The sequence below is a fragment of the Micromys minutus genome (genome assembly GCF_963924665.1).
Source record: "Micromys minutus genome assembly, chromosome: 19".
NCBI classification, from domain to species: Eukaryota; Metazoa; Chordata; class Mammalia; order Rodentia; family Muridae; genus Micromys; species Micromys minutus.
The window spans coordinates 15,554,854-15,577,582 of record NC_137954.1 but is presented as its reverse complement, the minus strand read 5'-3'; the positions used below and the strand labels follow the sequence as shown (position 1 = coordinate 15,577,582).

Below are 22,729 nucleotides of genomic sequence, written 5' to 3'. Positions count from 1 at the left end.
CGAGCTCCCCAGCCGCCTGGCAGACTCCTCTACCCCCTTATATAGCCCTCTAAAAATAGCTTGCCTCGTACCGCCTTGTAAGGCAGCAGGGAGATCCGCAGCGCGCCAATCGGCGGCTGCCGTCGGGGCCAGGCCCCGCCCCAGGGTCCGCTCCGATTGCCGCATTGGTCCTCAGTGACTTCATGAGCCCCCTGTTTACCTTACATGGTCACACGCGGCCTAATGGACGCCCTCCTCCGAGATCCCACGGCTGCGCGCAAAGCGGGGCGGAGGGAGGGAGTTTGGGGAGGGGGAAGAGCAGGAGGTGGAGACAAGGTGGAGGGGGGGGACTACAAACTAGCGAGGATGGGGTGGGGGGTGGGGAGGGAAGGGAAGGGGTGGGGGGGAGAGAAGCGATCGCGAGAAAAAAAATGCAACCTCCCAAAATAAAGAGCAAAGATTGCATTAGGAGCGAACAGCGCTGCAGATATAGATGGCAGCTTCGTGTCAGTGAGTTTGCGTCCCCCATCCTGATCCACGAGCTGGAGTGATTAGAGCCCTGGAAGGAAATTGTTACTCCCGTGAAGTCCCCTTTTCCTGGCAGTCATCTGCACTGTACAAGCTGGATCCCTCTCTCCATCCACCCCACTCACTCGCTCCTCTCACCACCTCTCTCCCTCTCTCTCCAGCATTGATTTTTTTTTTTCTCTCCTTTTTTTAGTTGACTGAAACAAAACAAAACAAAAGGGCCACTGGATGTCTGCCTTCTTGGGGGGTGAGCCAGACAGACTGACAAACAAACAGACCCAGCTGAGCTCGGGGGAGGGTTTCTCCTCCGGTTTTGCCCGGCAGCCGCAACATGGACGTGTTGGCTAGTTATAGTATATTCCAGGAGCTACAACTTGTCCACGACACCGGCTACTTCTCAGCTTTGCCATCCCTGGAGGAGACTTGGCAGCAGGTGAATGATTTAAATTACTTGTGTAAATCGTGTGGCGGCGGCGGAGACGCAGGGGCTGCGTTTGGTGTGGGCTTTGAGTTGAAAATTTTTTTAATTCTTTTTTTTTTCTTATTTATTTATTTATTAATTTAGTTTTGGCTGTGTGTTGTCTAAAAAAATGTTTTGTGAAACAATCATATGCGCTTACCTTTCCACCCACCCCTAACCCCTTAGTGTGCTGAGCTGAGCCGGTCCTAGCTGCCTGCGTTTCTGTCACCAACACACATCCTTGGTCCAGCAATGGTTGACAGGATACCACGTTTCTAGATGCAGGAGTTTATGACCGTAGTACTTAAATCAGCTTTATCCATTTCAGCTGATCCTGAGGACCGTCAAGTGTGTGTGTGTGTGGGGGGGCACAGAGTGGTTTTTTTTCCCAGTAATTTAGGGAGTGTCAATAAAGAATAGCTTGATTTTTACATTATACAAGGTGAGCTGTAGGAAGAGAAGCCAGGTGACAAAAGACGCCGAAGGGTGTACAAGGAAGATGAGATGTATCTCTCGTAGGCTGACAATGCATTGTACATTTCTCCAGCTAATGCCTCCAGAAAGAGCAGCCTATATACTGTGTCCTTGCTTCGTTTGTCTGTTTGGGGTGCCTCTCAGGTTAGCACCACCTTGCACAAAGGGTGGTGAGTGCTTCAGTGCTTCCCGACTTTGTCTTAGAGGACTAGTTAGGAAAACTCCGAGGATGCTAAAGGGTACCGGTGCCAAGTTCGCTTGGCATCTCAGGGCGCCTGACTGGGGACAAGTTCACTGGGTTTTGTGAAGTGGAAGAAAGAAAGTGCTGGTCAGTGGAAAGTGCTGGGTCTGCTGCGGAAACAGCGGTTTTTCCAGCGGCGATTAGGAGGTGCTGAGGGGACATTCTGCAGGAAAGATGGTGGTGGATGGGGGCGGGGCGGCTGGGGCTAGGGGACACCATGGGTGTTTAAAAACTCTACAGTGTGTACAGTGGAAAGTCCAAAAAGACAGTCTGGATTTGCACGTTCGGAGTGTGAATTTGTACAGTCCATCCTGGAAGAAAAAAAAAAAAACCTTGCCCTTGGGGAGGGCCCTCGGTGTGTGGCTCCTCATGTAACTTCTCTGCTCAGTGACAGCAGCTTGTTAAGGCTAATGAACGGCTGAGTTTCCTCTGCCAGGATCCAAAGCAGGATTCGCCAGCTTGAGGCTGGGATGTAACAGTTGCTGCTTTAGGGAGAGATGTTAAGCTCATGGTTTAGGGAGCTAGTGGTAAAGCGCTCACTCTCAAGACTGTGCCATTGTTACTAGTTGGAAGCTACGGAGGAGTTTTCCCTCCAGGTATTGGCCTTCTGTGTCTGTGTGTCTTTGTAGGGCATGGAGTCCAGTTGGAAGGCTGGGAGATGTTGTTCCCTTGCTAAACACACAGGCAGAGTACTCACATGGTTTCTTTAATACATCCTTTCCCATCATCCTTAAGAAGAGTCTGTCTCATGTAGGATCTCCCTACATCCTATCTTCCTTTTTTATTTTTGATATGAAGTAAACCAAGATGTTGCCAGAATCTCATTTTCTAAACAGTCTTCTTTTCACCCTGTCTTTTCACTGGTGTGGAATCGGTTGCATATTAACTACAGTCTAGACTGGTTAGGGAAGGGAATCTGTTGATTTAGTCAGCCTGCTGGAGGCAGCCCTTGTTTGTGACTAACCATTAAGCGTTGTTGGAGGGAAGAAAGTTGGCTTTATTTGTTACAACGTTCTCTCCTGATGAATCACACAACTTTGTTTTGGTTCAAGTTTTCAGGGTAGTAAAGCCTGCTCGTGGGGTTGTGGGTGGGGGCTTCTTTAGAGGAAACCTGCTTTTCTAGATTGGCCTAGAGGATCCAGAAGGTGCAACTTCAAGGAAACATCACTGGCTTGACAATTAGGGGATGTATTAGATCTATTGTTTCCTCAGAAGCCAGCTCTGTTCTTACTCTCCCCCTCCTCCCCCTTCTAGAAAGCTCTAGCTTAGGTTTTGTTTTGTATTTTATTTATCTTTTCATTGCCAAGCAAAGGATTTCTCACTTCTACCCGCTTTCTTTTTTCTTGTCTCAACTGTCTTCAGCTGCCATCTTCTCTCATAAAACCCCTCCCCAAGTCCACATGGAAACGTAACTCCCGGACAGCACTTCTAAACAAGGTAGCATGGCCAGGAGCTCTCGCCTCAGGACTGTTCACAGCTGCTCTGTATAAAGGTGACCAGGACCCTGAGTTCCTGCTGATGACAAAACCTTTAGCCTTTATCTCTTCCTTCCTCCCCATCCCCACACCCCCTTGCTTTTGACTCTAAGGGGGTAGTGGTGGTTTTATACAACTGATAGTTCAAAATTAACCACATGGTGAAATGCTGAGACTCCTTTGCTAAAAACAGCTCAAGAAGGTTGCTACGAAAAACCCCGGGCAGGAGGAAGTTTCCTGATGCTCCGGGGTAATCAGATTTTAGAGGTCAAATGAGGAATCATTATTAGATGTTTTTCTGAAAGTGAGCAGTACACTCCAGGACATGCGCACAGGCGGAGGGTGGAGGGAAGGAGCTCTAAAGAACGGCTTTGAATGATAAACCTAAGAACATCCGTGCATTGGAAAATTGAGGAGGGACTGCTTGCTTATCGACGATGTTGCTTCCAACTTAGGCTGTGAGATAGTTTCCTGTGTCAGTGAGCCTGGGACAAAGACAGCGACGGAGACAGTGCTACCTTGTGACACTTGAATGTGAATTCTTGGGCAGGGATACTCAACCAGGGTTCCAACTCCCCAAATCGTTGGTGTAATTAAAAACCCAGATGGGCATGCCAGAACCGCAGCTCTCCATCTCTGAACTGTAGCTGCATTCTCAAGCACTGGGCCCAAGTAATATCATCTCTGCCTGCCATGGAACCGTAAATTACACCGTGTTTATGTGCCTATGTGGCCTGTTATTTATGGCATTCAGCTATCACAACTCTGAAGGCTGCCAGCCTTAAGCTCTCTGAGAACTTATAGGAAATATTTCAAAAGCTGTTTGATCAAAAGTTGCAAACAGTTAAGATTAGGAAGGCAGAAGCTAGAGTAGATTTTAGGGTACCGTTTGATGATAAAGGGAGATGCATCCAGAATGCCACAGGAGAAGTTGGGACTCTTTGAACGGGCTGCTGACTCAGAAAATAAAAAGCATTTCCTATGTAACACTTTCATTTTCTTCCAGACTCTACAGAGGTGTCAAATTTTTATAGATGCTTTATTCCCAGCATGCTGTCTCTCATAAGGACAGTCAAGTAATGACACCGAGTCCTATTTGCACTTAACTTTCCCACATGCCATTGAGAAGCATGGCGTGTTTACTTGAAAACTCTATGGAATTATGATCATTGTTAATGCTGATTCATAATTGGCAAATGGGGTCAATTTCAGGCCTCCATTTTGCTTGGAGAAAATTTTCCACTGCTACTGGAAACAAATAAATAAATCATAGAACATTCTTCTCTCCTCCTCCGTTCCCCCATTGTTTTAAACTAATGGCACACTTGGCTTCTGTAAGGACTAAAGTGTCCCTGTAACTCTGTAATTTCATCTTGGTTTCAAGCACCCTGAAACACTTTTTATGAGGGCTTTTGGTATGAGGCCTCTCTAGGGGGAAAATCTCCAGAAATGGTTGCCTCCAAGAACAGCCTCATAGTACCGGGAGCTGGAATTTGGTCTGTGAACCATGTTGCTTCTCCCTCTGTGTGATCTTCCCCCTGCATTGCCTTCCACAGGCTGGTCAACCAGGTGCTCTCTCAGAGAGAAAGACAAAGCCAACTGCAAGGTCTGTGTATCCGCAGGTTTTCCACTGTCCCAATTTGTAGAAATCCTTATCATGAATTAGAATTTCTTGGCAACAGCACCACCCTGAGAAATTTGTAGACACAAAGGAACCTTGGTAACCACATTGAGAGGATAAAATAGCTGGCTATTTATTTATTTATTTTTGTATGTGATCTTTGTGTTCGTCAATTACTGTAAATCTCTCTCTTTTTTTTTTTTTTTAAATTGAAACAATCAAAACTGCCCTGATTCTCCAGATTTTCTTGATAAAGATGCAGCCACTATGTAAACGTGGCTTTAAAACTGAGAGAGCACGTGAGTGCTATCAGTCACACATTTAGCCTCTCTGTAATAGATTCGTTTTTATATTCTTTTCATACGCGCACATCTTCATATGGGCACATGATCTTCCAGTCTACCTGTCTGCACTTGTATTTTAAAGTAAGAAAAGATGTCAATGCAGATGTCGCTACTACACCTGTCCTTAGGAAGGGAAAGAAACTCACCCTTCTTTGTTCTCGATGTACCACACTCCACCCCCGGGGATGATGGGGGGTCCTATCCATTTAAAAGGCAAAGTAGAAGATATGGGCTGACAGCTTTGCCCTGAGATGATTTATGGACGGGCGTGTTGGAGACCTTAAGTGTTCAAATGTGGGCTCTTCTCTCCCAGCCACCTTCTAAATAGAAAATGCCTGTTGAAGCTAATTTGCTTCTCCACTTAAATGGAGATAGTTTAGAGAGGGTCAGAATGGGGCTTTTAATAGCCATTCTCCTAAGAATCTGAAGAGTCTCCCTTCACAGCATCCTTCTTGTTTAGTGTTGGCCAGTCCCAACCAGCTCATGCTGGTGGGAGACCTGCTCTGGTATTTGGCCAGCTCGTTGGTCTATGTTCCCACCTCTGGTTAACATAGCGTGTCTGGAGTTTTTAGTCACCTTCACTGGACCCATCACTGATGGATGTATACGGTGCCACCCTGATGCTGGCTCACTTGCTGCGGCTCGCTTGCTGTTGGAGTCACAGCTGCAGCTACAGTTACAGCAGTAACTCTTGACAGCGTGCAGCGTGCATGCTGGAGTTAGGATTTGCTGAAAGTTTAGGACAGCTCCCCAATCTAACAAGAGCAATGCCAGGATGGTGAGGGCAGAGATTTTGTGTCTCTTTGTTCTCCCAAATCAGCTAAGTGCTTGCTTAGCATAAACAGGTGGACATGTGTTCACCTCAACTGCCAGCCCACTCTACCAAGAAAGGACCCAGAAAACTACAGATCCTAATGATACCTAATCAGTAATGTATATAAATAACACTGATACGCTAGAAAACACTCTTTTCCTTATATTTTATGCTCATCTTAGAACATCCTCATGAGAAAATATTCTTATTAAATCTCATGTAGGAGTCCCCCAAATAAAGTATTGCCACTTTTAAGATGTGTGTGTGTGTGTGCGCACACACACACACACACATGCCTGCCTGAGTGGTCCTGCTTCTTACCTTGCAACATCATTTCTATTGTCTTGGGCCAAAGACACTAGCTTGTCATTTGGTGTGAGCCTTGGAACCTGGACTGGTGGTCTGCAGTCTGTCTGTCCCACTTTCTGTTACAGGAGCTCTGTCCATCGCATCCTTTGTATGTGTGCTGAATCAGCAGCTGCCTTGGGGACGTGAGCCCCAATGTCCACCTGCTAAGATGAGAATCAGGGGAAACCATTCCTGACTGAGCTGCCAGTGTGGCTATATGAGGCTTTGTTCTCAATACAATATTCTGTATAAAACTATTTTAAGTCCATTCCACGTTAAATGTTTCATTTCCTAAGCCCTTATTTAGGCAGACTGTTGTGTTTGGGTGATGAAAAGTTAAAAAGGCTATAGATTCTGCCCCACAGAGCCTTCATTCTAGAAGCAGGCACATTTAAAACTAAGTGATACAGAATAAGAGACCATTGCAAAAATGAATTCTGTTTTTGAGCACGTCTCTCCTTTTTATGTTTGTTGTTTGTTTTTTTAAACCTAGGGACTTGTTTGTATAAATCAGGTATGAGATTTCCTTAGCTCTGTTGTGTGCATGCTGTAGCTCAGGGCGTGTCGGGGGCTGGTAAGCAACAGCGTGACTTCACATGTCCATAATGTCCAGGAAATGGCGTCTGTGTCTCTGTCATTCGGAAATGACTTGACGTAATTAATTAAAACAATTAATGTAGGGCCACATGCAATATCTATTTCTGAATATGGGTTCATTAACATTTCCTGAGGGTCATTGTAAAAGCCTAGCCTTTGGCTTGTGACAGAGCAAAGAACCTGAAATCCTGCCATTTCAAATCCTGAAGGGGGGTTTGGTTGATTCAGCTCTGAAGTACTGGAGTAGTTGAGTCACTGAGGAGTGTCACAGCCAAAGGAGATGTTGCATTCTCCAGCTTCGTGTTGGCACTGCTGACTCTGGGACCCAGGGCTCAGACCCTGGAGTAAGTCTTAAATCACTGCTTATTTCTTCATTCTACCACCTCAAAGAGACATGAGAAATTATTCCTGTACTTCTGGGTACTGATACAAACAAACAAACAAACAATCAAACAAACAAACAAACACATTGGCCTGGGCCTAGATGAAAGCACAGAGTAGTTTAATCCTTCCCCAACTCTCAATACTCTATTGTGATTTTGAAAATATGAAAATATGCCCTTTTTACGTGTGGAGAAAGGCAAGAGCCCCCACAGTAATAATGGCACTCATAAAAGGGTGTTATCTTTTAAGTTGTAACAAATGGGTGGGCAGGTGCATCAAAGCGTAAGTCCTCGGAGGCTGGATAAAAGACAGACCTTGGGTTGATATAGAGAGCACCAACTGTGAAATGGCCCCCTGACAAGTGACATCTTGTGTAAAACCAAGGGACTGTGTAAAACTACCACCTGTTCATGGCCCAGATCCTAAAAGTCTTTCCCTACGTGTTTTAACTTCTCGAGCTGTGGGTTGATGTGAGATTGAAATGTTGTCTAACGTTGAGCAAAAGGTACTATCCTTTCTTATAAAGCAGGAGGAAGTTCAATGTCAGACAAGAATATGGACATTTATACAACTGTTGTCTCACTCAGGGAGGACTGGCTCCTCTATTGGCTCATCCACCCCTTCGTACTCCCTGCTGGTCCTAATGGGACACCTTCTTTCCTGGAACTCACCGTATGCTTCTTTTTTGCCAAGGGCTTAGATGGTTGAAGTCTTCCTTATTTTCTCAAAGCTGTGTTCTATTCTGTTCTAGGGTCCTCACTTTTGAATTAGAGATGGTTGTGCCACGAGGGTTTTCAGGGTTGATCACTATTGCCACCGCTGAGGACATTTCAAAGCCCCATCCCTTTGATTTTTCCTTTTTTGCCCCATCTTTCCTATTCCTTCTTTGGAGATGATGACCCTTCTCATGATCCAGTTTCAACTTACCAGCCATCTTTCACAGCTCTCTGTATACTCTGGAATCAAGAAAGTTTTAGAATGAGGAATCCTAGGTGTTGATGTATAAAACTAGTGTTAAATCTCCCGTTGAGTTGTCTTTGGTATGTTAGCTGGCCTTCAGTTTTGGTCTCCCCTGCCAGTGCTGTGGAGCTGCCTTCTTACCTCAGTTGCCTCCTGTGGTCAGCTTTCAAGCCTCCATTTTGCACACAGGATGGGGTCCAGAACCTCTAAGTATCAAGTTGTTCCAAGACTGGGCCTGTATAACATTGGCAAATCCTCCCTGTTTTAAGAGTGACAAATGTCTTCCAAAAGAGGTGTGTCGCTCTCGCTGCCTTTGTTTTTAATTTAGGGCTCTTCCCCTTTTACCTCTTTTCCACCTTTTTCCCCTCCACAATTCTCTTTGTCCAAATCAGTAGTTCTCAACCTTCCTAACACTTCGACCCTTCAATACAGTTCTTTGTGTTGTGATGACCCCAAGCCATAAAATTATTTTGTTATTACTTCATAACTGTACTTTTGCTACTGTTATGAACCATAATGCAAATATCTGTGTTTTCTCATGGTCTTAGGTGACCCCTGTGAAAGGGTCATTTGATCCCCAAAGGGGTCCCAACCCACACATTTAGAACTGCCAGTCTAAATTCTATATCCTTTAACTTTTGGAGAGTTACTCTAATTCTGGGAAATCAGTCCCCTGTCTCCCTTGTCTTTAGTCAATAGCAACTGCTAATATTTTTCACAGTTTTGTGTCCAACTCTTTTAATTCCATAGGCTATTTTTCTTCTTGTAACATTTTTCACTTAAGTTATACTGCTTAAAACAGAGTTGTTATGATTTTGATAATTACCCTTTAATATTTAATCTCCTGGGATTTACTGACTCCAGTAGAAGTTCCATAAGTTACTTGAATGCGTATTGTGGCTTCGGTTGAAGATTTAAGTTCTTAGCAGTGGTTCTCAGTCACATAGACCAAGTAACTCGGGGTCTTGTTGAGAGGGATTCAGTGAGACCTCCACATTTGTCAGGCCTCTAGTTGATTCCAGTATGCAGCCTCAGATTTGAACCTTTGATACACAGAGGGTTAACTACCACTCACAGGGGCCTAATCCTTACATCAGAGCATTTTATGCCTTGTATCATTTGAATTATAAGATTGCTAGATATTTCTAACAAAGCAGAACAGAGCTGAGAACTATTCCTCATCCAGCTCATTTGCTAGAGGTAACTGCCCAAGTGTTCCACCCTTCATAATTTGGCTTTCCGAACATGGTGTGTCTAAAGCAGTTCTGTTTGCCTCACATTTCCTCTGACCCATCCTAAGTGTGTTTAACCTGGTCAAATTCTACTTCTGGAAGCTTTGTGGTGTTGGGCTTTAATATCCAGTTATATGACATTTCAGATAATTTATTCCCGGAAAGTCTGCATTCATGATTTTCCCACTTAGTTTAAAACCACTTGCCATGGTTTTAAAGGATTATGTGAGTGCATGTAGCCTGGGAGTTCATACAGATAGGCATTAGGTACCATTTCTCCATTTTTCTCACTGACCACACTGTTTGGAAGTAGACTTTGTTTATATATATATATATATATATATAAATTCAAAGGAGCCATCCTTCTAGTAAGAGGGACAGAAATAAACTGTAGAAAAATTGCTACTGAGGATGTTCGGGCAAAGAGGCAGCCTCCAGATCTATGCAAGGCTTGACTCCTGTGGTAAGGACTATGAACATGTGGTGACATTCACAAAGAAGCCTTAGAAATGCCTCTTTCTCAAACTGTGATCTTTGCAAAATGGTATCTCCTGGAGCTTTGTCCTTTTATCTATAAACTGTCTTTGAAGGGGCATGGTTGGCAAGAGAGACCACCAGGAGAAGGGTTCGGGGCTCAGACTTGAAGGGTACCTTTTGGAAAGCTCAGCCCAGCTGTGAAAATGGCAATTAGCCATGGAGCAATTGCCTGCCTGCTCTTGACCCTATACACATTCACCTTCCAGGATTCAATGGAGTGGACACAGTCTTGGTGCTTGTTTTTGGAGAGGCTGCAGATTTACACAATCTACAAAAGAACAGAAATAGATTCTACCTACCTCTACATTTTGAGCCTTTATGTTTTATTCATCTGGCACTGTAGTGCCGGCTCAAGGGGTACAGCTCCTCCTAGGGCACTGGAGGTCTATGAGGAGGCTGTGTGTATAGGAGCTCTCCTGTGAGCCATGGGAGATCCTGCTCAGTATCAGATCGAGAACTCTGTGCTCAACCCTGTCAGTCCTTAACTGGATGTCTTCTCCTGTGACGCAAGGTTCTTACTTTCTTTACTACTGACCAAGAGATTACTCCATGATAAAGAGTTTCATGTCTGTTTATGAGCATCTCCACAAGCAGTTATATTGAAGTTAAAAATTCTGAGGGGCTCATGGCCTCTTGTCATTGGCTCTTTCTGTAACTAAGAAGCGGGCAAATATTGCAGAATTTCCTACTCAGGGCTGAGAAACTTGAGGTGGGGATGATGAAGCCAGCGATCTTACAGTGGCTGAATGGTAAACAAGTTGCGAAAGTGGTGTTAAGAGTATGTCTGTGTCTTCCTTCCTTGCATCTGGATATTATTCTTGTTTTCATACAAAACATCAAAATAATACTAATACATGTCAGATACTTCGCAAAGATTATCTCCTTTGAGTTTTTATGTCATTTCATTTTACCATCTACACAGCCATGTGGAACACAGATTTCTGCTTGTCCCCACTTTACATATGGAGTCACTGTGGTTTTAGATATCCTGTAGCTAACCTAAAATCACATGCCATGAAAGTGGTTTGGCAGAATCCAAACCTAGATAGGCCTCCGACACTTTCAGGTGTTCTGTGTATACCGATCCTTAGTTTGGCAGGAGCTGAGAACAGAAGTCAGAGATATGGTTTGGTACCAGTTGACCTGTAAGGATTTGAGCAGCCTGAAGATCTTGCTTTCTGAACCTTGGTTTTCTCAATTATGCATGTTCCAGGTGCAAGGTTCTGGTGTTTTGTGGTGCACAAATTCCATGGATGCATATCTGGAACTTCAAGAAGATCATTGCCAAGTCATATTCCTTATCTTTCTGGAATGGAGTTACTGATTTCTAAGAGCTGGTTCTGTGACCCAGCATAGGGCATATAAGTCACCCAGTAAATGTTCTTAGTATTTAGAACTAGGAAAAGGAATACATTGACCCCAGAAATTAGACCTAGGGTGATTGACATCCTTGGGATTTTCTTGACTTGTTCATACAGATATCAGACCACTCCCCCGTTCTTTTGCATCTTATGTATAAGTTACTTCTTTTGAGTTTTTCAGTCTACATCCCCATTTTTCTCTCCCTTCCCCCTTCCCCTCTACCCCCTCTCTTAGAGCCAGAATTAGGCCCATATAACATAATACACTGCTAGTTACCCCACCTCCTATTTCCAGCTTACTTGATGACTGAGCTTACAGCAGCTTCGGAGAACAAATCAGGTTTTATGAGATCTATAAATATCTCAGATAGGAATTTTATTTCATTTTCCTCCTTCAAATAAGACATAATGGAAGCACTCACATACACGAGGAATATTCTTTCTGTGATAAAGTGGGGTGTTTGTGAATAGGCCTGTGGAAAGCAGTCGTTTGATATGGTTGTTCACGTTGGGAGTTTTCTCTTGGGGGAGGGGCATAGCTGCACATACACTGTTATAAAACTCAAAGATTATATCTTGGAATTTAAGGTTTAATTCAGCACCCACGAAGAGGTTTATTTTTACAGATGCCAGCCTGGTGTAGACTGCAATCCTTCCTTTAGTAGATTTTGCATCTCGTGTGTTTTTAGAGATAGAGAAACCAGGCTAGGAGAGTCCCACTGAATAGGGAGGGTGGCAGTCTCCTTGAAGCCGCAGTTCTTAGCCTTCCTAATGCTGCAGCCCTTTAATGCACTTTCTCAGGTTGTGCTGACCCACAACCATACTTCTTTTTTTTTTTTTTTTTGCTACTTCATACCTGTAATTTTGCTACTGTTATGAATCGTAATGTAAATATCTAATATGCAGGAAATCTAGTATGTGACAAAAGGGGGTCTTGATGAAGAACAAGATGAAGAACCCCTGCCCTGAAGAGTTCTTTGGCTAGTTGCTTCCCTTCCAGTTGACTCTTGGTGAAGGTGTTCCCATCCCTTCTCCACTTCCTTCATGGGCTGTCCTGGAAAGATGTCAAACCACTGCACAGGATGTTGTTTTTCCCTGGATTTATATAATAAATAAATACCTCAATACTTGTAAGCTTATTAATTTTTTATTGTATTAACCAATACCTAGAAATGGAAAACCTCCTTTTGAAAACACTTCTTTCTTTGACTAGTATCTGGAAGGAGCTATGAGCCTTAGATATTGAAGCATACATTTTCCAGCAGTCAGGGAAGTAGCTGTTGTATGAACCTAACCTTTTCTGTCTGTCCAGTGGAAATCACAGGACTCCCAGGCCATATCTTATTCAGGGCTTTCTTCAGAAGTCTAGGTAGATATTTAACAGGTTTTGTTGTTTGGTTTTGGTAGCTTGGGGATTTTGTTTTTTGGTTGGTACTTTTTAATTTAATGTCAGATTTGACCACTAAACTTATTTCTTTTTCTTTTTAGCACAAATTCCTCCTCCACTCACCCTCATTCTTTGTAACTCACTTAACTAGAGTTTAATTCAATTTGTTCTTGAAACAGTGAGTCATTTGAATGAAGTATGCATGAACCAGAGGAGGAGTTTCCTCCTAATGCTATTTAACTTTTCTGCTTAACTTTGCATCAGTGTGTGACATAGTTCTGACATGTACAGCTTTTCTTCTTGTGTTTCTCCTGCAAAGGTTTTTCCTGCTCTCCAATCTCCTAAGGTTTACCATGGAGAAGGAGCTAGGAGCTATGATATGATCAGATACACAGACAGGGAACTTGCTGGCTTGAAGCTGTCTTAGTTGGCTAGTATGCATGCGCCAATTTTTGTTATTCTTCAGATGTTTTCGGATAGGATGGCGTACCTGCCAAGTTAGCCTCACTTCCGGTGTTTCTTTCCCCCTTCATTTGTGATCACAGGCCCAGACAGCATGCATTTGGGTTTGACCCCCAAGCTATAGCACTCCGAGGCACCGTCACCTCCCAACAGCTACTGTCTAGGGACAGTCTTGACTTCTCCATCACTCGGGATCCATTTTAATTTTCTTTTTAATCTCTCCATCTTGTCGAATGTCTTTGTTTGGGACTGATCCTATTTTATAAGGCAATTTCCAAATTGCATCTCACTTTTTCCTAGTCCTCCAGGTTCTGTTGTAGATCATGGAAATACAGGGTGGAAAAGACCATCTGTCTTGCCCCTCCCCCTGCCTGCGAAGAATAGCTGCTCCTGAGTGGTTATTCTTTCTTGGTATCTGCAACATTTTCCAACTTGGAAAGAAACTGACTTTGAGTTTCCTAAGTGTACAGCCTCCTTCTTGTTTTAAGTGGGAGTAAAATGGATTTTTTTTTAAAAGGAAAAACAAAAACACAAAATGCAACCTCTTTAGTACTATTTATGATAAAAAATAACATTAATAAACTATTAAATAAAATTAAGTGAGAATTAAAAAAAAAACAACCACTTAAAATCTTTTTTTCCTGTCAGGCATTGCATGCTCATTAACCAAAAAAAATGCTTTTGTCATTTTTTCCTTTGCCTCTTTCAGGACTAAACCAACAAACGATGGGAAAACACTTCGTGTGTGTGTGTGTGTGTGAGTGTGTGTGTGTGTGTGTGTGTATGTAAGAATCACCAGTTCAGGGGTTTTCATAGAAACCCTGATGTAGAAACATGTACAGAATCTGCTTTAGCTGCCTTTTCTTTCTTTCTTTCTTTCTTTCTTTCTTTCTTTCTTTCTTTCTTTCTTTCATTTTATTTATTTATTTTTTTGTGGAAGTTGACTTGCGGAACTTATTTCTTTTAAAGAATCGATGCACTTTGTGTAAAACGTCCCCACTATTATAATGAAGTCCTTTCCAAGTCTCAAGTGCTCTGCTGTCTTCTACCACTGGCATTCAGAAATTGCCAGCACGCCACTTGGCCTTCATTTTCTAGTGCTTTTGGGACGCTATTCTACATTAGGGGTGCTTAAAGGAATTACTCTTTTATATTGGCTTCCTTGTGTTACTTAAGGACATCACTACTGTTGCCCAGATGGGGATTTCTTTCTTTTTTTTTCCCCTCAGGGTCATTTTTACCTCCTTTAAAGCTGCCCCTCTGACTTTCGAATAGGAAATATTTCCCCTTCTTTTCTTCAATCTCTCTCTCTCTTTTTTTTTTCTTTTGTAAAATTCCTGACTGCTAAATGGTGACTCAAGGTCAGTCTCTATCTCCCCTCCCCATCTCCTTCCTCCCCCCCCCTTTCTCCTACCATATGCGTTTGAACAAGTTTTCAACTCCAAGTGCCATTTTTATTACTGTTAGAGTGAATTGCTGTGACAGTGTTTTAAAAAAATATTTCTAGCGAGGAAGAAGATGAAGAAGAAGGAAAAAACGGGATAAAGATAGACAGGATGTGGGCATGGATGGAGCAGAGCGCAGCCCATTTGCTTGTTGACTTTCTCCTCTGCCTTTGCAGCATGAGGCCCAGGTTTATAAAGACTAAAACTTTAGGAGCTCCAGACATTCCATGGCCTCCCTTCTCCTCCCCCTCGATTTGCAAATAACCCGGCTGAGCTTTAGGAGTCATTAAGTCCAAGCCCCCTTTCTCTCAAGAATCCTGAGCCCCCTTTGCAATAATGTGAATACATTTGCATGTTAGCACAGTACAGGTTCAGCATGGCTTACTTAAGCCAATGCTTAGGGGCGGGTAGGTTGCAGTCCAAGGGGTTTTGTGAGCCTGGTGCTAAATAACACAGAATCACCTTGGGAGACAGTTTTATTCCCCTCTTGCTTCTTTACATCCTTCTAATACAAACGACAAATCAGCCTTGGAGTAGCTCTTGCCTTTAGCATCTCCTCCTTCCATGCTCTCTTTCCTTTTTTCTGATTGTGTTACTAACACTGTTATTACTGTTTAAGATGAAGAGAATGGGTTGCAGATCCAGGAGATCTGATTGGCAGACCTTTGGGTTCAAAGTTTATGGTATTTGTTTTAACTTCATGTTTTTCCTTTCACGATTGTCTCATTTGAGCGGAGGTCTTTAATAAGAAATTTAAAAACATGTGCAGCTTTTAGTAAGGAATGACGCTACAGACAGGCTTCCCGACTTGATCGAAATGTGGATTGTGGATGAGTTCGAAGTCACAGTGGTGTGGAGAATCTGAGGGATTTGGTCTTGTTGTAAGGGTAAACCACAATAAACCATCAGACTCTTTTCCCGTCTGCAGTGCAAGTGCTGGACGTCAGCCGCCCTAATCTACTGTGTTCTGGGCTGTGGTAGGTGTATGCACATATCTTGTCTGGTAGAGTGATATGTGTGCAGAGAAGAAAAGCGAGGCTTTGGGGGTGGAAGTGAGAGCTCTGTTCTGAAGGCGGACTCTAGCGGCTATGTGACTCATTAACAATGTCACATGCTGTTGTGTGATAAGATCGGGACTCACCTGGGTAGGAAGTCCCGGACTTTCTGGGACCTCAGAGGCCCTTTGCCCTGACAGTTTCTACTACCCTTACTTCTAAGCGAGGCACATAATGGCATGTGGCTGGCTGGATTCTGGCCTCATGGCTCAGCCAGAGATGGTCTTGGTGGGAGTAACTGAAGGTAGGAAAGAAGGATTGGCCTTGGATGAGGTTGCTGCAGATAAGAAAGGAGTAGAATCTACGTTGACTGGACAGGCCTAGCCCTGTGAAGTCTTCACGGCCGAGGCTCATGTTTATCTGCCATTCAGGATGGGTCCTACGCCTTTGGGAATCAAGTGTCAGATACTGAGGTCATTTTCATCTTGTGTCCCCTGGAACCTTGGGGAGGGAGGTAACGTCTGGGTTTCTGGGAGAGACTTTCTTATGTCTTCCTGTCACCAGGGACATAGCCAAAGTGCAGTATCTACAGTGCCCAGTGGTACAGGGTCATCCATCACTTCTTAGACAGTTCACAGATACTCTTTTTAAAGGGCAGGCAAGGGCATGTGGGAGGTGTTCCTAAGGACTCCTTTTAAATGGGAGTCTGGTACTAGTGCCCATGGAGAGGTCGATGTCTGAGTGGGAAGCAGTGGTATTAATATGGGTTACCTTTTTTTCCCTCTTCAGAAAAATCATTTAATACCGATAACAGACAAGAAATTCCCACCAAATCTTAACCATGTTTCAATGTACTTTTGTCGCTTTTGTACATGATCAATTAACTTCCTCTTAGGTGTCTCCCCACAATACCCGTTCCCACTTTCATGCCCTCTTGCCCCCCCCCCCCCGCAATAACTCAGTTCAGTTTGGGCTGCCTGCATATACATGTATGCGGGACTACGCCACAGGAGCACGCACAACCTACCAAGACGGTAACCCAGAAGAAAACTGACCTCTCCCTGCCGGTCAGCCACCGATAGCTCCTCAACTGGGGTTGGGCTATTGCTAAACACTTCCCACTCCGTGGTGTAATGTTGACTTGTTTGATCATGTGCAGATAACCACATAGCTGCTGTGAGTTCACAAGTACTGCAGTCCCCAAGTCAAGTGGGGGGGGGCAACGATTGATATAGGTGTCCCACTTAGGGCTCGGCACTTGTCCTAGTTTGCTCTTTATTGCTGTGATCAAACACTGGCCAAAACCAACTTAGAAATGGTTTCTTTGGTGTACAGGTTACAGTCAAGGGGTGCCAAGGCAGGAACCTGGAGGTAGGAACAGAAGCAGAGACTATGGAGGAAGGCTGCTTACTGGCTTGCTCCCTTTGCTCAGTTACCTCTGTTATGAAGGCCCACCTGGCTAGGGGATTGCACCTCCTACAGTGGACTGGATCCTCCTACACCAGCTAGTGATTAAGACAATGCTAAACACACATGTCCACAGGCCAGTCTGATCTGAGTAATTCTTCAGTAGGTTCTCTCATCTCAGCTGGCCTTAGGTTTGTGTCGTTGGCAGCCGAAGCTAACTGTGCCAGCACTCAGTGGTCACTCATTCTCAGGGAACTGCGACCAGAGATCAGTCTCGGCATTAACTGCTGCCCAGTGAAAAAGAAGCGATTCTGACCACAATTCGGAGTTACCTAATCCGTGGGTATAAGCATGCATTTAGAAGGGAGTCTTGACAACGTGAGCATTTAATAAAACAATACCAGCAAGTTCTATGTTAAGGCCTGTGACCTATCTACCTATGGACTTTTGGACAAACTTACTGACTTTTGGACAGTATCAGGCATGAGTGGGCCTCAAATCAACCAAAGCGCATGCCAGTTGTTCTTTGTTTTACAAGATTTTAAAACATCATCATCATCACCATCGTGTGTGTGTGTGTGTGTGTGTGTGTGTGTGTGTGTGTGTGTGTGTGTAGACATTTGATCTCAGGTTGTCTTGTCAGCTTTGCACATAAAATATTTTTCCCCGGTGAGCCATGCCACTGACTCTAATTTCTTACTCTTGTCTAAGAAGTCAGCATGGCTAGATGTGACTAGATGGAACCTAGGAGAAGGCAGATGAAAAGTACCCGTGCTGTAGGTAGAGCAAGAGGGGTGTTGAGACATTTCCTTTTCCCCTTGTGATTATCAGGCAAACAAAGACATTGCATGGGTGGTGGGGGCGGGGGTTGGCAAGGTAAAGACTGGGTGTGTAGCACACGGTAAGAGCACCGAGAATTTAGACAGGAGAGGCCGGTTGGCAGGATAGAAGAGCAGCGGAGATTCTTTCCCGGGCACGCTAGCCATGAGCAAGTGAGAAGAGTGCAGGAGCCATAGGCATGGGTACCAGGAGCCAGGGAGAGAGGCTGGCAGGGTGGGAACATTGGCTGGGTAAAGAATTTGCCCGTCTGAAGGGGAAGCTACCATTCACTGCCAGCGAGATGCTGCTGTGAGGCTCAAAATCTTCTGACAGATCTCAGAGTTCAAGAGGAGCTAAAACAAACAAAAATAAAGTAAAAAGAGAAAACAATCAGAATCTAAGGATTGTAGTTCCCTGGCTATTAAACAGGTGTAGAATAAAAATATTGAATGTTCAAATAAACACTGGGCTGGGCTTAGACGCTGGGCCATTGGGCGTTTAGCCCATTTATCTTTTCGGCTCAGGCAGTTCTGTCCCTTCATGCCCTTTCGAAATGAAAGTTGGAATTTCAGAATGACACTGGGCAGTTGTGTCATCTGCCAGGACTTTCTTGCTCTGTCTTTTTGAGTAGACAGACTTTAGGTAGAATCCAGTGGTGGAGTGGGGTCTCTGAAGTTCGCAGCTCCCATTGGTCTAGGTTGTAGATTTTCATAAGGAACGAGAGATGAAGCTGGCGGGCTGATAGTTATCAGCCTCCTGACCACTGCTCCAGGGATTTCTTGGGACATACATTTAGCTCACCTTCCCACCTGAGTAGTGGCATCAGGAATGCTCCAGAACACTGGAACATGCAACTAGTTTTAGCTACCCGTATGATTTTTGGGCAAGTGTAGCCATAAAATGCTTGAGTTATGAGTTGGATTAACTCCATCTGGAGAGCTGTACCTCTCTCTGTAAACTTAAACATTTGTATACTTTGAAGGTTTAGTTTTGATTTTTAAGAGAGGATAAAAAAGGCTCAACCAGGGCATCAGTGGAAGGAGAAGCCCTTGGTCCTGCCAAGGCTCAAAGCCCCAATGTAGGGAGTGTCAGGGTGGGGAGGAAGGAGGGGGTGGGTTCGTTCTGAACACCCTCATAGAAGCAGGGGGAGAGGGTAGGGGGGATAAAAGGGAAACTAGGAAAGTGGATAACATTCAAAATGTAAATAAAATATATTAAAAAATGGATTCTTGCCGTGTGTGTGTGTGTGTGTGTGTGTGTGTGTGTGTGTGTGTGTGTGTGAACTATTTAAAAAATGTTAAATGGTTCAGATCAAGTAGCAACATTCAAAGCTCATAACTATGACAGTTAGACTCATTGGAAAACACTGTTATGGTCTCTAAAAAAAAATCAAATAAATCCTAAAATAGTTCAAAAACTGGCTGACTTTGTCACCCTGCCCAGAGACCATAGAAGTAGCCAGGCCAGGGGTGGTGATGTTTGTAAATCTTTGCTCTCTCTAAGTAGGTCTTCTTTCTCTTCCATTATCCACCCCCCACCCACACACATACGTACACACTGTGCCTTGGCCCTTAAAGCATGGACTTGCTTCATTTTTGGAGAACTTTTTATTTTGAAATAATTACAGACTCATGGGAAGTTGCAAAAAGTACCAAGAGACCTACGTGTCCTTTACCCAGCTTCCTCCAGTGGGGCCCGCACACCCATCCTAAGATTTGTTTTATTTTGAGGCATTTCTTAGGAGGTGTGGATGTGGTAGGAGGGATGCCTAGAAAAACCATGCCTTTATGAGAAGTTAGGGCTGCGGCTGGGGTGGGGGAGGGGCTGCTCTGCTCTAGCCTCTGCCTTTTTTCAGCTGTTAAAATGAAAAGTAGTCACTTTCCTTCTATGTACAAGAAAAAGTACTAAAAAAAAAATACCTGTTGTGGATGCTGATGCACATAAAATTTCAATCAAAACCATATGAGGACACATGTTGACATTTTGGGGGAAGGAGAAGAGTCCTTCGTACTTTTACGTTTTTAAAGAGCAGTCTAGGTAATAGAATGATAGACCAGCTATGTTTTTCCAGTGTGTGTGTGTGTGTGTGTGTGTGTGTGTGTGTGTGAGAGAGAGAGAGAGAGAGAGAGAGAGAGAGAGAGAGAGATCTTACAAGTCAGAGTGTACTGAGGGTGTGTGTGTGTGTGTGTGTGTGTGTGAGAGAGAGAGAGAGAGAGAGAGAGAGAGAGAGAGAGAGAGATCTTACAAGTCAGAGTGTACTGAGGGTGTGTGTGTGTGTGTGTGTGTGTGTGTGTGTGTGTGTATTAAGTCCTAGGTGTTAGCTTACATGATGGCAAGGTTCTTAGGAGGTTTGTACCATTAAGAGAGCCCTATAGTGGTAATTGCTGCTTTTTCAGCAGGGACAATAAATGGACATTTCCTCTTCCTATAGCCGTCATGAAGACAACACAGGAGCTAGACAGGTGCAAGTCAAATACAGCTGTTTTATTGATTAGGCTGCACACACAGCAGCAGTGCTCAGTCCCATAGCCATACCTCTGCTTCTTGCCCTGGCTTAAGCCTCCATGGGGCAGATGTGCATCATGTGTTGTTCCTGTGCTGCCTGGGTTCAGTGGATGGCGTAGACTCAGGAGAGGACAGCTCTCCAGGGAGAGGGAGAGGTAGGTAGGGACCGGATAGGGGAGCCGTGCACTGACCTGTTTCCTCTTCCTTCTTTCATTTCTCTTGGGCAGCAGTGGGTGAAGGGAGTAGAAGGAATTCTGGCGAGTTTCCAGGGTACCTTGAAAGAATTTCCTTCTGTCAGTGAAAGTCTCATGGAATCCTAGGACAAGGGAATGGGGACTAAAATAAGGCAGAACATTCCAGAGGCTGTGAAAGGAAGGTTGGGAGAAACGCAGATCATTGGGGGAGAGAAGGGAACTAGAAAGTAGGGCCAGCAGACATTGACCTTGTTTGGGAGTCGGGCTCAAGGGAATATTTTCTCTTAGTATTTGGGAAAATGGCAGAATCTTTTCAGCTAGAAGGGAATGATTTAGGGAATGACTTTGCCTAAAAGAAAAAAATGGAGGGAAATGAGAGGAACACTTGCCAGGAACCTTAGTGGCAAGTAGTTTAAATAGACCAAGAGCACATGAGTCCCTGGCTTCCCACACTTTTGCTTGCCCACCTGCTACTTGCCTGCTCTTTCTCACTTTACATTATGCCCCTAGTCCCTCACCCACCAACAGTGAGTGGACACATGAGAACACAATCATATGCATTCACTGTAAACCAGTGGATGCTTGACAAGGAAGGGGGGACTGCTTCATCTACAGCGATAACTCAGGGTCTCCCTCTTTTTGCTTTTTGTTTTCCTTTCTTCCTTTAATTCCTCCATCCCTTGACTCTTTCTTCGACGATGGGGCTAAGTTCTGTGTGGTGTGTTGAGGACACTGTAGTGAGCCAAAGGGGCATTGGCCCTGCTTCATGGAGCTTCGTGTGTAGAGGTAGAACAAGAAGAGAAGAAAATAAATATGAGAGAGTGAAGAATCATTTGGGACGGAAGGAAAGCAATGGGCTGCCAAGAATGGATGGTGTCCACAGATACATCTGACGTAGCCAAGGAACTTTCTACCCATTTTCCCAAAACTGATCTCCCAGAACTTTCCCCAGAAGTTTATAGTTACTACTCAGAAAGACTCTGAAATGGAACAGATATTTGATAATTCTTGGAACTCTCGACCAGCTGCGTTTCATTATTTTGAGTCTCCTTAGGTTGTCTAGAATGCCTTTCTCCATATTTAGCTGCATGTTGCTAAACAAAGATGTTATCACCCTCCATATTCTCAGTGTGGTGGCCTTGTGTATCTATTTAAACTGTAGGTCAAAAGTTTTTAGAAAATCTGTCTGTAACTGAGCATGTGCACGTCTTTTTATTTTATTTTTTTTCAATTCAATATTTTTTTCCTAAAAATGTGGTCTGGTGGCTAGTTCCAAAGCACTTACACTGTAAAGAGCATTAGAAACAATCTAGAAATCATTTAAAGAGGCCTGCAGATTATATACAAATATCATTCCATTTTAGATAAAATGTTTGAGTAGATTTTAATGTCTGAGGTAGAGGGGTTGTTCTAAAATGGAGCCTCCCACATTCTAGAATTGAATATTGTTATTAGTACTGAGTCAATGTGCTGTTTAAAGGATGTTTCCCCCTTGTGTGGGAGAAAGAGGGATGAAGGAAAGGAAAGGAAAGGAAAAGCTAATAGGTGTCTCTATGTGACTTAGTAACTGTCATGCTAGACAAGAGGAGACCCTGATATGTTAGCAAACAGCACCAACAAAGCCCACAGATACAAAAGCAGCAGGTGGCTTGTATCTGAATGTAGATTGAAGTTCTTCTGCATACCTGATTAGCAAGATGCCATTGTACTCTGTTGACAGATGTGAGTGTTAACAAGTAGAACAGGCTTCAGGAGTTTGATTCTCCTTGGTCCTGTCCAGAGAAAGCGGTTCTCCCTTAAGAGCAAATGGACGGAACTAATATCTGGTTTATAGTAGGGAATGGCCTCCACTTCTGTTTAGACTCAAACGCCAGAATCCGAGAAGCTCAGGGAAGCTGCGACTTAGGCATGGGAGTGAAATATATCTGAAGACTTGCTTCATTTACCCTTAGTGACAGTTGTCACTAGCACTACTGAAGTGTGGGGTGGGAAGACAACGTGATTTCACATGAAGGCAGAAACTAGGCGTCTCGTGGCTATTATGGGCTCAGATGGTGATTTTTGACCTTGGGATGGAGTCATCAGACCTAACGGCGCTAACGGTGTCCACTGGGGCGAGAGTCCCGGGCAAAGTGGAAATGACTCAAAGATGGTGATGCC

General features: G+C 44.0%; 1 protein-coding gene across 2 annotated transcripts in view; it reads left to right on the top strand.

Annotated features, from left to right (window-relative positions):
• Window positions 1–838: 838 nt before the first annotated feature.
• The window catches only part of KLF7 (KLF transcription factor 7), a gene marked incomplete at its 5' end in the record, with an annotated part of 85,227 nt that continues 63,336 nt past the window's right edge, over window positions 839–22,729 (top strand). For both annotated transcript variants that reach the window (XM_080932850.1, XM_080932849.1), the window contains one exon: window positions 839–940. In XM_080932850.1, the coding sequence (XP_080788976.1) occupies window positions 839–940 (102 nt within the window). The remainder of the gene's footprint in view (window positions 941–22,729) is intronic.